The sequence below is a fragment of the Macrosteles quadrilineatus genome, unplaced genomic scaffold, assembly GCF_028750875.1.
Source record: "Macrosteles quadrilineatus isolate MER2022 unplaced genomic scaffold, UCM_ALF_1.0 Scaffold_4__1_contigs__length_99947679, whole genome shotgun sequence".
NCBI classification, from domain to species: Eukaryota; Metazoa; Arthropoda; class Insecta; order Hemiptera; family Cicadellidae; genus Macrosteles; species Macrosteles quadrilineatus.
The window spans coordinates 75,761,391-75,777,316 of NW_026542597.1; the positions used below are offsets into that span (position 1 = coordinate 75,761,391).

The window sequence follows — 15,926 nt, forward strand, 5'->3', positions numbered from 1 at the left end:
CCCATTCACAAAATCTATTGTTGCTAGTTCAGTGGATTTCCTTCACCTGGATGGAGTAAAAATAGTTTTATAGGAAGATTAAAAATAAGGAAAAATACACAAACAAGTATTTTTAATGGTAAGTCAATTAATTAACAAAATTAACTATGTCTAATTCATACATACATAAGGACACACTTGGTAAAAAAAATCAATATTCGAAAGTAACCCTAAAAATACCTAACAAGATTAGGAACCGTACGTTTAAGAAGTTGACTCATCAGAAGTCTGAGTCTTTTGAGATGCTTTCATTTCTTGAAGTTGTTTCAGCCGTTTTGCTTTTCTTTCTTCAGCAATCTTACGATTTTGAAGTATCCTCTCTTGCTGTTGTTCTGTTAAAGTCTGAAAGTATATAAATAGTTAATAATAATTTAAAAACATAAAAAATTGTAATATACAAAAGAAATATACTGTATGTGAGTTTATGAACGAATAACCTTTATTTCTGTTGACACACTTACACTTACTTGACTCTTACGAGTGAGCTGTAAATCCATGGATTACCGGCATTACCGCTGATAGATAGGAAACAGCTAACCTACTATTCTAGCCTGAACGTATGATATTTTTTCTTTTAACCTCAGCTGCTCATTACCATCTCATAACCTTCTGGTACAGTGAAAGAGTAGGCCTACTATTGTTACGATATACACTCTGCCAAACCATGGTTACTACAGTGATGAGATGACATAGCACAGACAGTCTCTCTCATACTAGCACTGTCCACCTTTTAAGCCCCCGCACTCATTCGACTCTGACCCCGCCAGACCGTGTGTGGTTAAAACAGACCGGGTCCACAAACAGTCAGACATGTCCGCAGTGGGTTGAGAATTCCAGACCGACTTGGTCGACACAACCGTCTTTCACATACTGTACAACCTGAATGCTATCTTCCAAGTAACTTGCTGTGATTTACTGTATGTCCAAAATCAAAAATTGTGTATACAAATTACCAAACATTTTCTGTCTACACAGTTCAAAACAACGTGCCATCCAAAACCTAAACAATTTTAAATGTTATCATGACAATCAATAAACTACTTAATATAATCTAAGATTAGCATGTTGATATATATACATCAACAAAATAAAAATAAAATCTCCAGACTTCACCTAGTGGTACATGACAACCTATCAACTATAGCCTGAACTGAGCTTGGGTCACCTTGGAACTATAATTAAAAACTTTGAACTCACTATCATAGACAAAAGAATTAAATTTAGACTGACATATTTAATTCAATGAACGAGTGCACCGAATTGGATGATTCTTTTTTTTTGTGTTCCTTAGAGCCAGGGGAAGGTTTTTATGTATATGGGAAGGAAATTTATAATCCATCCAACCGTTATTTAGTAATTTGATTTTAATTTTTTTTATTGCTTTTACATTAGCTCACTCACTTCAACCTGGAGGGGATTGAGCGATGCAAACGAGCTCATCTTGAAAATGAATGAGCATTTGATATAAAACCACATTAGGACAGGACGATGTCTGTCGGACCAGCTAGTATGATGTAAATATAGACCGACAAGCGGAGTGGAGAGGACCAGACAGAAGTGAGGAGCGCACCCGCACCAACCAGCTGTGGCAGGAGAGCTGGGAACAGGAGACTGATTCAGCAAGTATAACCTTGGATAAATCGGCGGCACGGCGAGGTTGATTTTATGGATTTTTCCGTATATTCAGGATGGGCAAAGCTGTGTCACCCGATTGTATTTACTGCCCAGGCACTCCCGACAACGCGGAACATACTTTTTCCGCTGTCCGTGTTGGGAAATGCCCCGTCTGAAGGCTTAATACAACGTAGGATTGCTGTAGGTGGACACGGTCATCCCTTTTGGCAGAGGGTGAGGGGTGAGGACAATTGGACCTGTGTGTCACATTTTTCATCCAGGGTATTATCCGCACCAAGATTACCAAGGTCCGCGCCAGACCTTGATCGAGATGCGGTCTGGGTAATAAAATAACAGAATGCCAGAAACAGTGTAGTCATAATTGCATAATTGCATATGACCAGGGCTTAGGTCATATGTTGGCCGACTTGATGAAATGTGACAAACAATCCCTGGTCTGTGTCCAACAGAGAAGAGGGAGTTTTTTAGTGAGTAGCCTTATCCTCTGAGGAGTCTCAAACTACAGGCTGGGCATCTGCGTGCGTAAATGCATTTACCTCCTCTCCCTAAAAAAAACATATATAGCCTATATACATATATGTAGTCCGTCAGCAGTGGTGCAGTTAGCTTATTCTTTTGTCCATGGCACTATCTACATTTTAAAACAAAATTAAACTTCACATGTTACATCTGCCACCAAGTGGACCAGGTCGTGACGAAGGAAAAATCAAACTTACACTGTAACGGATATACCTCCCTTTGAAGTTAGAACGTGTCTCCCCAAAAAACAGATTTTTTCCATATAAAATCATAGATTAATCTGCATTACACTGATGAAATCACAGGTGTTTAACTACAAAAGATCCACCAATACGATTTTAATACTATTTAAAGGTTCTCTCAAAGGAGAGATACCAGATAGCATACTAACAACTCCGATGACGTACAGTATGGGAAATATTTTATTCATTGAATGATAAACCATATTTAGTAACTAACGCAATAATTAATAACATTATTGTTTTTACACTTATTAATCTTTAAACAATGCTAATGTTTAAAGTATGTATAGTTTCATTCAATTTATCGCAGTTAGATGAAATTAGCGTAAGCCTTAAAAGTAACCGTCGATTTCAACGGGTTTCACCTAGTTATTAATAATCAGCTAGTTAGTATTACTACACATGAAGAGAGAGAGAGAGAGAGAGAGAGAGAGAGATTCATGATCGAGTAGAGGATCATCATCAGGTATCATCAGGTCGGTGGAGAAGTGTAGAGGAGTGATCAGGGACACATAAAACCTTGTGTTTTTATCATAACTACCACAGATACTATGCCACAAGAATAATCATAAGTAGATCACGTTCAAAATGGCAATTCTGAATTAGGGAAATGTAGGAATTACAGATGTGTCAGATGGGCTCAACCTCATATGAGGTGTTTACAGGGATTCCCTAAATACATTAGAATGTTGATTATTATGAATCAGTTTTTAAATTTGCAAACATTAGGATTGCCATACTGAGGCTCTATGCTGTCTAAGAGTAACATTTGAACCTGCTGATACTAATACCTAATACCTATAACTATAGTTCGGCCGCTTACAAAGTGACCTCCTCCAGCATTGGTTTAGCATTAGCGCGCAGGTCGTTTTCTAAGCGGCCGAACTAACTAGTGTTGAATATTAATTAAAACCAATGCAGTATCATATCGAACAGCTTATTGATTTATTACTTAACACAGAATATTGTCATTAGTTAGTGACCATCTCAACAGATAGCACCAAGTTTTTTTCTTCTTCAAATTTTTACATTACATGGGAAGTATATTCTGTGTACAGTCAATGCTACAACTTTCAGACCTGGAATAAAATTTGTATGGGTCTTGAAAAGCATAGAATTCAGATATATCACAATAGGCCTACCTGTCTTGATGATGATGCAACTGGGGATGGGGGTGGTATTGGTTGGGGTGATAATATGGCATCAAACACATTATCATCAGTGTTTGGTGATTCATTATCATCAGTGTTTGGTGATGCATTATCATCAGTGTCTGGCGATGCCTGAGGAGGAGAAGAGAGAGGATCTTCACTGGCCAATCCTGAATCTTCATCAGTGTCTTCAAGCCCCAATTTTATCCGGTTTACGTAGTTCTGAAAAAATCCAGGCAGAAATATACAATATTAATAGATTCTAAAAAAAAACCCCAGTGGAACCTCTATTAACTGTCTCCATAACAGTATAGGTGGATTGTAAAAATTCAATTGGGAAATGCGTAGTGATTGAATGATGCTAAAAAGGTCGCATCCAATCACCACAGATACCAGATACCATAGCAGGCACATAGTGAAGGAGCCTAAATAAATCACAGGTGCCTCTGTAAGAAGACAATAAGTAGAAATTTTCACTTACAAGTGGCGTTCATCAAGCTTTTGTTATAACAAATCTTTATTATAACAATCATTAATAATAGTATATTACGTTTTGAAAATAGGTGCATTACTACTTTGAATATTAGGATTATTATGTACAAGGATAGGGATCAGCTAGCTTACCTGGTAGATAAGAGTCCAGATTAGCCTTGATTACACATAAAACACATGACACAACACAGAAAAACTTAATATTTCGTCCCAGTTAGGGACTTCATCAGAAGGGAGAAGATAGAAAACTGGCAGTAACAGTTCAAATTCAAAAGTTCCACATCAGTGTTGCCAACTGTTGTTTAAAATTAAATGAAAACGAGGTGTTAGCCCGTCCTACGTACGGGAGTAGTAATTTAAAACTGTGTAGGCCTATAATTCAGAACAGCTAGTTTACACGTATAAAGACAAATTTTATTGCAGCCTACAGTAGAAAGAGTAATTATCAATTGTGTATAGGCCTAGTCAATGATATCACCTTCCATCGCATACCTACCTCTTCCATAATCAATATCACCACAATACAATTACTCATACTATACACAATTTCCAGTAGGTCTGAATTGAAACTCCCTAAAATAAAACGAAAACATCCATTAAAAATTAACAGTACCCATAATTATAACGTTGGTGTCCTGACATCATTAAACGAATCGTCCACACACATCTTTTATGTCAATTTCACTGCATCAATTGCTAAATAAATAAGTGTAAACAAAGAAAAGTAAACACAACAACATATTAGTTTGTTTTGTAAACAGCTGAGTCAAAAATAATATTCATTTGAACAAAAGAACTGGTCACATGTTGAAGGAATTTCAAAAAACGCTAGTAAAGCTAGTGACGTAATTAATTGTCTATGTTTTTATCCATTTCGTTATCAGTTCCAATATCCTTGATAATTAAACCAACCTCATTGAACCAATGTACATTGTAATTCCCCATGTTCATTTATTTTAACTATAAAATATTCAGCGCCTCCAAACGTAACCACAACTAAACACACGCCAAACAACTTTTTTTAGATTTCATAAGGGAGTATGTTTTATCTATGATTTCATAAAAGGATGGTTAGTCTAATTTCAGTATCCTAGGTCAATGATGACGTTGTGTTCAATCTATGTCATTCATCTGTATATCTTTGGATAAAACCCGTCTGAGGTTGTGGTGGTAATTTAAAATCGTATTCCTGAGGATTCTTGATCTCCATCTTTATGACATCAATATTTCCGGGCCTAATCCAAACAAAGTTCAAGCATTCAAAAACATTAATTGTAAACAAAAAGCTGCCAAGATGAATTAAAACATGTAAAATTTGTGATTTTCCTACCCTTTTCAAAAAAGTTGAGCAGTAAAATAATTTGCATATCTTTTTTATTTAACTCGTGTACAGACAGAGCCTCGACTTGTACACATCGATGGTGTTACTTATCTCGGTGGTCTACTAATCTGACTTATTTCCTATAATCAATGACAAAATCAGAGCAAATAACCTCATAGTTCTATGGGGCATTTTTTTAACTAACCAGCTGTTAGTTAAAACAAATTATATTGCTCTAAAACAAATCAAAGATTACGATGATTGCTTTCAAAAATAATTTGAGCATCCTAATATTTTACTATGTAAATTAAATTAATCTGTCATCCTCTTACAGAAGAATTGAACGTATCAATGATTAGCATTACACATAGTATAAATAAGTCAACCCTAAGTATGTCTTTACATTTTTATCCAAATGCTGAATTTGTGACACAAAAGCTGAATGTTTACAGCTGTTAAGTTAAGCAAATTATTTTATGCCAAAAGCTAGTTAGAATCTTAGCGTCGGCTGCTAGACTTTTTCAAAATTAAAACTTAATTTCTAAAAAACTGGGACCCTAAACTAAAATTATGGCTTCGACATTCCCTAGTTCTCAAAATTATCTTTCTTTCAACACAAAAATCATGAAAATCCGTCGAGTGGTTGATTCAGAATCGTGAAATAAAAAAACACTGTTTCGTTTTAATATTATAGATTCCTGTTGTTATGTACATCTATATACACATGGTAGGTTGATTATTAAAAAAATGTGAAGCTAGCTGAGGGAAGGGTTGGCTGAATTATCTGATGTTAAGATTAGGAGGGTTTCGTACTTACTTGAATATTAAATTCCATGTTGATGGCCCCTTAGAAAATAATCACAGTCTAAGGAACTCATATGATTTCATTGAAAAAACTAAGGGTTGGCACGTACAAAACCACCACTTGCTTGCCTCTTTTGATATAGTGAACTTGTACACGAATGTACCCGTAGAAAAAACCATAGACTTAATACAAACAAACTTAACCAACAAATCAACTATGTTACCAGAAGCAATAACCGAGGTAATTGACCTACTAAAAGAGATCTTGAAACAAAATTATTTTGTATTTAATGGAAAATTTTATTCTCAAACCGATGGTCTAGCCATGGGATCCCCACTGTCTGGTATCCTATCTGACATATATTTAAATCATATCGAAAATGAATACATTTTATCAAACAAAAACAAATATCATTCAAAAATAGTCCTATACAATAGATACGTCGATGACACCATTGTTTTGTTTGATGGCAATAAAAGGCAATTAGATCTACAATTAAATTATCTCAACAACATAGCTCCCAGGCTAAAGTTCACCTTGGAAGCGGAAGAGAACAACGCAATTAATTTTTTGGATTTAACTGTAACTAAAATTAACAATAGTTTTGATTATAAAATCTACAGGAAACCCACGTTTTCAGTCCAGACCATTCATGCAACCTCATACCACCCACACTCTCAAAAAATTGCAGCATTCAACTCAATGGTACATAGACTTCTAACGGTCCCTCTAAGTCCCACAAATTACAACAAAGAATACAATATTATTAAACATATAGCCACATCTAACGGCTACAACAGCAGGCTTGTAGACAAACTTATAACCAAACACCACAAAGGGAAGGTCAAACAATTGGACGAGCGTAAGAAGTACGTTTGTGTTGAATTTTCCCACACATTACAAAATTGCCTGTCCAAAGAGCTTCGTAGGCAGGGAATAGAATTAACATTCAAAACCACAAATCGTACTCGCAATACCCTGTCGCAGACTGACCAAACAAGAGAGAAAATTGAAATGACAGGTGTTTATAAAATTAAATGCCAAGATTGTCCAAGCCAATATATAGGTCAAACAGGTCGTGAGTTCGTTACTCGTTACAATGAACACAGGCCCAAACCACGTTCAATCAAACAGAATTCAGCGTTCGCCCAACATTTGATTGACCTAAACCATAATATGAGTGGGATTGCTGACGGTCTAGAGGTGCTACATGTATGTAGAAAAGGTAGTAAATTAAACACGCTTGAGGAATTTGAAATATACAAATTATACAATGACAACACCGCAAGTGGACATATCCTCAATGAAAAACTACAGTTTCGTTCACACTCCATCTTCAATGTTTTAATAAACCAAAGTAACCGACCACCTGACCTTTGTCCTGCTGATAACGTGGACAACAATGAGCAAGGAGTCTGACGCTGCAGTCTACTACCTGCACCGGGACTGTCCGCGTCGTGTGATAGGCCTATCTAAATGTTATGTTCGTAATTCGTTTCGTGTTATTTATTTATTGTATGCGTGTGACAGCAATGTCTTACTGTGTTTGTACCCTGACGATGCCGTATTAACGGCGAAACATGTAGGTTTTTAGCCTAACATCACATCATTTGGATTACTTGACGGGGTAATTATACCACAATATTATAGTTACTTGAATACTTGAATACTGCATCGGTGACCAACAATGTCGGAATAGATTGCGTCAAACTTATAACTAATAAAAGAATAATAAAAACTTATGATGGCGACGGGTTGGCAAAAAGTGGTGTATCCTCTAGCTCAGCTCCTATATATTTCTGGAATCAGAGATGTATTGGTAGGCTAGTTCCCACCTTCTGAGTAGGGAGCTGTTACATTGGTCTTTGGGGAGGGATTTGATGGCTCTTGTGGTAAAACATGTATCAAAATCTAAGTTGTGGTTTGCTGCATGTATTGCAATGGGTTTGTATTTGTTTGTTTTAACATCCTCTCTATGTCCATTCATCCTTTTCCTAAGAGTTTGGGTGGATAGGCCTATATATTGAGCTTGACAAAGTTTGCATTGTAGCTGGTAGATCAGGTTTTCACTATTGCATGTTATGTGGTCTTTTATTTTGTAGGCTACAAAACAGGTTTTATTTTTTAGCTCTTTGTTGTACACTACCACAACTGCCATCCAAAAAACACCAAACGCTCCCTACCCTACAGTCTTGCCTAAAGAGGGAAACGAATAAACTCCGACAAGAAGAATCTGATAACTTACAACAAACAACTCCAAACTGCTTTTGAAAATAGAGAATACCCGACACAAACAGTCTCTTCGCAGATAAAAGCGGCCCAAAATGCTACTGACAATCCACCAAAGAAAACCAAAACCACCTACGATGTCAATCTGGTGACTACTTACCACCCAGGTTTCAACAGGCTCAATAACCTTTTGAGAACCGGCTACAACATGCTTCGAAGCTCCATCCAGACCAAAGATCTCTTCCAAAACCCCCCCACCATAGTCTACAGACAACCTGCCAATCTAAAAACCACCCTAGACCATCCCCAAGTTACCCGACCCGTCTGTTGAACCACCTCCAAGACTGCCCCCAGGTTCCTACCCATGCAATGAAACTAAATGCAAGACCTGTGGCATCAACATTCCTGCGGAAAACCTTCACCAGCACATCCTACAACAAAGAGTACAAAATAAAAGACCACATAACATGCAATAGTGAAACCCTGATCTACCAGCTACAATGCAAACTCTGTCAAGCTCAATATATAGGCCTAACCAACCACCCAAACTCTTAGGAAAAGGATGAATTGACATAGACAGGATGTTAAAGCCAAACAAATACAAACCCATTGCAATACATGCAGCAAACCACAACTTAGATTTTGATACATGTTTTACCACATGAGCAATCAAATCCCTCCCCAAAGACCTATGTAACAGCTCCCTACTCAGAAGGTGGGAACTAGCCAACCAATACATCACTGATTCTAGAAACCCTCCTAACCTTAACATCAGATAATTCACCCAACCCTTCCCTCAGCTAGCTTCACATTTTTTTTTATAATCAACCTACCATGTGTATAAATAGGAGTGTATGTGTATATAGATGTACATAACGACAGGAATTTTCATTTCATTTTAAACAACAGTTGGCAACACTTTAGTGGAACTTTTGAACTGTAACTGCCAGTTTTCTTTCTTCTCCCTTCTGATGAAGTCCCTAACTGGGACGAAGTATTAATTAGGTTTTTCTGTGTTGTGTCATGTGTTTTATGTGTAATCAAGGCTAATCTGGACTCTATCTACCAGGAAAGCTAGCAGATCCCTATCCTTGTACATAATAATCCTAATCAGCCAATTGGCCTTTCCTTACATGTAACTCCTACTTTGAATATTAGTGTATTACTAGTCCTGAAAATAGGTGTTTACCAGACAAGTGTGATCGTTCCCGTGCGAAACTAGGTTGAGTGCGGGATTACCATACGAGTCCGGTAAACACATTTTGGACGAGTGACGTACGATATTTTGCGCCATAACTTTATAAGCTAACTTAACAAAAAAAATCCTTATATATACCCACCGACTAAAGGACTAACAAAACAATCACTACTCATAACATCTAAGAGAGGTTATGTTTTTGTTTATAACCACTCATTGCCTAAAGTAATCAGCTGGGTCCGGTAAAAACTCACTTGAACCACATTTCATTAAGCTGCCGGCAAACAGCTGTTTTCTGGATTAATCCTTGCACGGGAAGTTCGTTTAAACATTGTAGTGTGGTGTAAAATAATTTGGATGGTAGTTCTTATTGAGTTTTGATTGAAAGTTAGGGAAAAACTCTGTTGTTGGCAGATAGAGTTAACATAAACTTACTAATAACGGCAAGTGCAAAAGGAGGCAGACGTAATGTTGCAGTCATTTACACACTAACATATGATGCAATAATTAGCCCACATTGTGCATAGGTTGAACATTAGAGTAAATCCAACGAAAATAATGTTTTAAGGCCTCATTACAGTTTTATTTCGATCAAAACATTATTGTGATTTACAGTTTACACTTGAGAGTTTATTTTAAGAAAATACAATAAACTATGTCTTCTAAGGCTTTTAATCACCTTTATTTTCTACTGTAACTTTATGATGGTAAATAAAAACTAAGTAGGTATTTGAAAGGTTACAATATGGAAATTGATTTGACCACTCATCGGTTAATCACAACGACACCTTTTTTTACTATTATTGTAGGAATTATCTACTACAATAAAAATGAAATTGGCAACAATGTAGTCTAAATTAAAGACTAATATTATATACTTGCCTTGACACGTCTATTGTTACCCAGGTGCTCGATTTTCTTCAGGATGTCATCAAAATTGCCAGCTGGGTAAAGTTGATGGCTCCACATTTCCAGACCTCTTAAAACTTTGTCGTAGTCTCGCTTGACAGTGCGGGACCTTCCATACAGCCTCATGGTAAAGAAATGTTTATCCATATGGGCCAGACCACGGGGACCCATAAGTCTGAAAAATTAGGAAACTATTAGTTTTTAATATTTCAAAATTGATTCCAACTGCTAAATACTGATGTACTGATCCAGACACTGAAGCATTTTTTCAATACGAGTCCCATGGGCAAGGAAATGGTAGCTGCAGGATGCAGATCTGCCTCAATACAGTTACGTTAGGTAGGTACATCTGAAGCTACGATTCATCTGACCAAAATCATATTATACTAGGAATTCACCTAAACACTATTTTTTATGCTAAAAATTTAACGACAAAGATTTGTCTTTTAAAATGTTAAAACATTACTAGGATAATGATTTATTTCCTTCGGTCAGTTTTTAAATATGCTAAATAAACAAATGCTTGTTTTGGTATAAAGGTTTTTAAACATATCCATTTAATACATAATTTGGCATCTCGACAGCAGTTAAAATGTTTTATAAATGGGATAACTGGTTAAACTAACTGAATAGACAGGCAGTTGGCTGACAACGAAGTGAACAATTCCAAAATGCATTGGAATCAATCTAATCAAAATATAATAATTTATTCCAAAGAAAAAAAGTAATGACAAAAACATAACAATCCACTGAAGCAATTAATGTGATAATCTGTCACAAAAGTCCTAAACAGTACTGCAACACTAGACCTACTGCAGCATTCTCGCTTGAACTCCAATATTCACTACACTTATATTTATTACTTTCATATTAGTTTAGAATTTATTTGGTGATTAACTCTTTAAGTGCTTAGCTTACGTGTTAACTGTATTTTTTATTAATATTTTTTTATTGTACATATAAGTGTAGCCCATCCATATAAGAATTAGTTTCAGTCTGCAGTTTGGGCTTACCTCTCAGCATTCAATACAGGTCGATGACCCTTTTTCTTCCTTACTACTTTTGGTTTTTCATTTTGTTTCGTCTTATCAGCATTCTCAGCCCCACTCCCTTCGTCTGGTAACAAAAGTAACAATAAAAAATAAATATTAATTTGATTACAAAAATTTGTATCTTACTCTTTTTTGTAGGGGAAGTGTCCAACCCTTGTCACTATCTAAGTTTAATGTTGACTTTATTTAGATAGCAACCTGTAGTTAATTCATCACGCAATTAGACAAAAAAAGACATCTAGGTCCAATATTATTACAGCTCGTGACAAATAAGCTGGCGCCTAGGCAGTTTAGGTGGGGGACGGGTGGAAGTAAGGAAAAGACAGGACTGCAAACACATTCTGCTGACTCTACGGGGTTGACTACCTGTGTTTCACGTACTGAGCGCCTTCAGGAGGGTTGTGAGGACAGTTGACGCAACCCGAATGACGGCATATGATGTTTGATGTTTTTGAACTAGATGCTTAGCGATCGGTCAAGTGCCAGCTTAGGTGTCACAAGCTGTTGATAATTATACTCCGTTCAAACAGTCGTGGCACCTGAGGGATTAGGAGGCCCCAAGGGTTTCAATGGGGTCTCCTAATCCGTCAGGTGCCACGGCTGTTTGAATGGAGTTGCTTTTACATGTGGCATCATTTTAGGTACGGTACCGGTACCTAACTTATTAGCAGTTATCATATTGTTCAGTTGTAAGTAACATTAATAGTCATTCTAAATCTCTCAGTTCAGCATGCAATTATTTTCAAAATCGAGTTTTGAAGTGTTTTTCTCATAGTTTTAACCCTCAAACGCGCACGCAGGGGTTTACATAATTTAACAAGAAAGTTATGGTGGCTAACCTGGTGAGCATAACAACAGTAGCTGCCTAAAAATAGCATAAGCTATATGCTATCATCTGGCCGCAGGGTTGTAATCATTGACCTCCTGTTAACACCACCCTGGGTTTGGCATAACCCATTAGGGGGTCTAGTGTACCCTGTGCGCGTAGTAGTGTCTTGGTTTTATTATCATTAGACCTATAATAGTATTAATAACTTTATTATTTATAATTTTCATAGTATTGGAAGTTTGCCAAAAAAACTTAGTATCTGAAAACCAATTAGATGGAAATGTCCAACCATAGAATAGAATCCACTGATATAGCCTACCAACACAAAGGCGCAGTGCACCGTCTGCCTACCACAAAGATGTCAAGACCAAATTTAAGTGTAAAACTTGAAAAAAACAAATGTGCCAGGGACAAATGAAAAATATTTGTGAAGTGTGTTAAAAAGGACTTCTAAACCAACTACAGGATGAGGATGTTAAAGAAAATATAACTTAATTATCAAAGAAAGTTTTATTTTTGTTTTTACTTTTGTATAGGTAGGCCTGTATTTTCTATAAACCGGGAAATGTATTGATTCATAACATATTTAATGCTTCCTTGTTTTTTTTTTTACAAATATTTCTCTTGTAAAATTAAAAATAATAGACCTAGTCTACATGTGTGCAATAAAAACTTGTTTAACTAAAATATCCCCCTTTTTAACACCATTTAATTACATTTCATCATGAACAATTTAACTTAAGGGTTGTAACTATTATTTTCAAATTAATAAAAGGACATGGTAGGATCATAAAATTTACCTTACAATGTGAGAAATGAAAATAGATATTAGTACGGTAGCGATTAAGTTTAAGAGTTATCAAACCCGTTTTATTTGTCCATTGGAGCGTGCGTGCTTACATGTTAAGTTATAATTAAACACAAGTAAATATAGCCCAGAAATCGCATAGCTTAATGCTTGACCGACCACCCTGACATACCCAAATAAGAATTAATTTACATGTAACTTAGGCCTATAAAAACTTTCAATCCTCAGACTGACTCATCTAAGTTTTTAAATCATTTTAAAAACCAATTATTTAGTCATATAAAGCTCTATAACCCCATAACCACAATGCTAGACTGAGGAATATTGACGGTGTTGCCTTATTTGAAGAGTACCGTAACACATAACTCCGCCTATCTCCAATAAGTAACTTAGACATTTTTACCCATTAATTTTACTCCTAGCCTACGGACACATGTTATTTTGTTTACTAAAACAGTAACTGACACTCACTGTAAGTCTTTAAAACAGGCAAAGCAGAACTTACTTATAGTTAAAATTTAACTTAGTCAATCAAAACGCACATAGTGGCGTCCCAACTTGGTTAACTTCGCACCGATGACTGATGTGTTTTATTACGTTAATCATTGTTTTAGTGTTAAAAATAAAAAAAGTGATATAAGTGGTGCATTATAAGAAGATTTAAGTGATTTTGAAGGGCTGGTTGATGATCCTGAAGAAGTAGGTAGTGATATTGATGTACATTATCGGCCAGATTCTTAGCTATGGTTAGGCTATGCATTCTTAGCTAACGCTAAATGTACAAAATCTGTTTTTCACCCATAACTTATTTATTTGCAAATTTACTTCCTTATATTATTATATTTTTGTCCTTATCCTTATAAAATTTAGAACAAAGTGGCTATTTAAAAATATTTGTAGACTTATAAATTATAAAAATTTATTGAGCGCAAAAAACATATACATTTTTTTAATTTATTTTATAATTTTTTAGAAATGATAACCCCACAAAAATTGTTGGAAATTTTTTTTGTAATGTTTTAAATATTACATTGAAGCCCATAATTTCCCATACAAAATGATAGCCTATATACTGTAAAAAAGTATACTTTACATTGTTTTTAAGTTTATAAGATACATTTTAATAAAACCCTGCAATTGCGCAATAAATGGGCGGACATTAATACCATTACTATGGACACTTGGAGGGTTAAGTTTGACAGTTTATTTTGTAATAAAAATATTATAAAATTAAATTTGAGACATTTATAATTTTATTTTTAGAACAGAACTATGTTTTCGATTAGTAAACCTTCATTCGAGTCTTTCATTATCGGCAAGTTTGGTTAGGTTATGACAGTTTAATTTTTTTAAATTAAATTTTACCTAAACAAACGATACGTTTTGTCAGCGACAGTGATAGAGATAACAATTTTCCGTGAACAGTTAGGCTATGCTGATGCGCCGGTATGATTCGGAAGCGTACAACATGGTGCGGTGGTGGGGGGTGTTCTGATCCACGATCCTCGGAGTTGCACTGGCTGCCTAGACACTCTAACCTAGGCAACCTGACTAGGCTAACCTGGGTTGTATTTAACTTAGGCTGTGTTTGGAAAGGTGTCATGATGGGAATAGCCATGAGCTCCTTAATTTGAAGAAACATCACCTGATTTTATATATTACCAACATAAACAGAGATTGTGGTAACTTAACACATTCGCTGCTGAAAACCTTTAAACAGGCGCTCGCCAATGGCGGCGAGGCCCGGGCGGAGCCCCAACGCGCTAACTGAATCAGCGATCGCTATTGGTATTGAAATCTCAGTAAGACGAATCACAAAAGAGCAGTGGTGATTGTTCTGCGTTACTCCGAATGTGGACGTAGTTCACTGAAACACCCAAAGGTAGCAGCGCTGCCTGGATCAATAACCAGAGTCTTTGTAATACGGCTCGAACTGAGAAAATCCCCGAAAACGGGACAAAAGCATTGCCAGACGGGATTTTACGGGCAATTTTTGTACCAACCTACACAAGAATAAATCTCGCATTATAAGCTACAGGCTGGTAAAGATTACAACGTTCCCCGACAATGGCTGAGCTCACATTGAAACAATAAACATGACATGGCGCGGGGCACTGCCGGCGGCCCCCTAGCACTTTCGCGGCGGCATCTGGGGTCTGCCGGCGGACCCGCCGCAGCGAATGTGTTAACATGATGAAATGAGTGTCAAACTATGGTAACATTGTGGCACGAATTATCAGAATATGGTACAAAAACATAGGCCTGTAGGCCTATAGGCTATAATCAAATAGCTTGCCATGTTGTTCAGTAGTACTGTAAAGCTTGACATATCTCCAAAATGCATCTAAGAGAAGTAGGTCTTACTAACATATAAAGCCTAAGATAATTCCAACTCGAACTTACCGTGAGGGAATTCTTCCTCTCCTGAGATTCCTGCTTCTGCATTAGGGTCGTGAATCCTTCCAATTTCATCATCACTCATGACGTTTCAAAATGTAATTTAAATTTATCGTAAAGAAATTAGCAAGTTTGTCCTTCGAGGGATGGAAAGAGGCGGAATATAAGTTAGGTACTAGATGGAATGGAGTGGAAAGTGAAAAACTCAAAAAGAACATGAAGTAACATTACAAACACAGAATTGATGAGTTACTGTTAGTACGTACGTTCCTTCCTAGTTCCTACTTCTGCTTCTGATTC

The 15,926-nt window shown here is 36.3% G+C and overlaps 1 protein-coding gene across 1 annotated transcript; it reads right to left on the minus strand.

Moving 5' to 3' along the window:
- Positions 1-95: 95 nt before the first annotated feature.
- Positions 96-15,856, minus strand: LOC128993316 (protein TIPIN homolog). Its single transcript, XM_054417132.1, has 5 exons — positions 15,633-15,856; positions 11,554-11,656; positions 10,514-10,715; positions 3,578-3,808; positions 96-381 (listed from the first exon to the last, which is right to left on the minus strand). The coding sequence occupies exons 1-5, from the start codon at positions 15,709-15,711 to the stop codon at positions 244-246; spliced, it is 753 nt and encodes a 250-aa protein (XP_054273107.1). The 5' UTR covers positions 15,712-15,856; the 3' UTR covers positions 96-243.
- Positions 15,857-15,926: the final 70 nt, after the last annotated feature.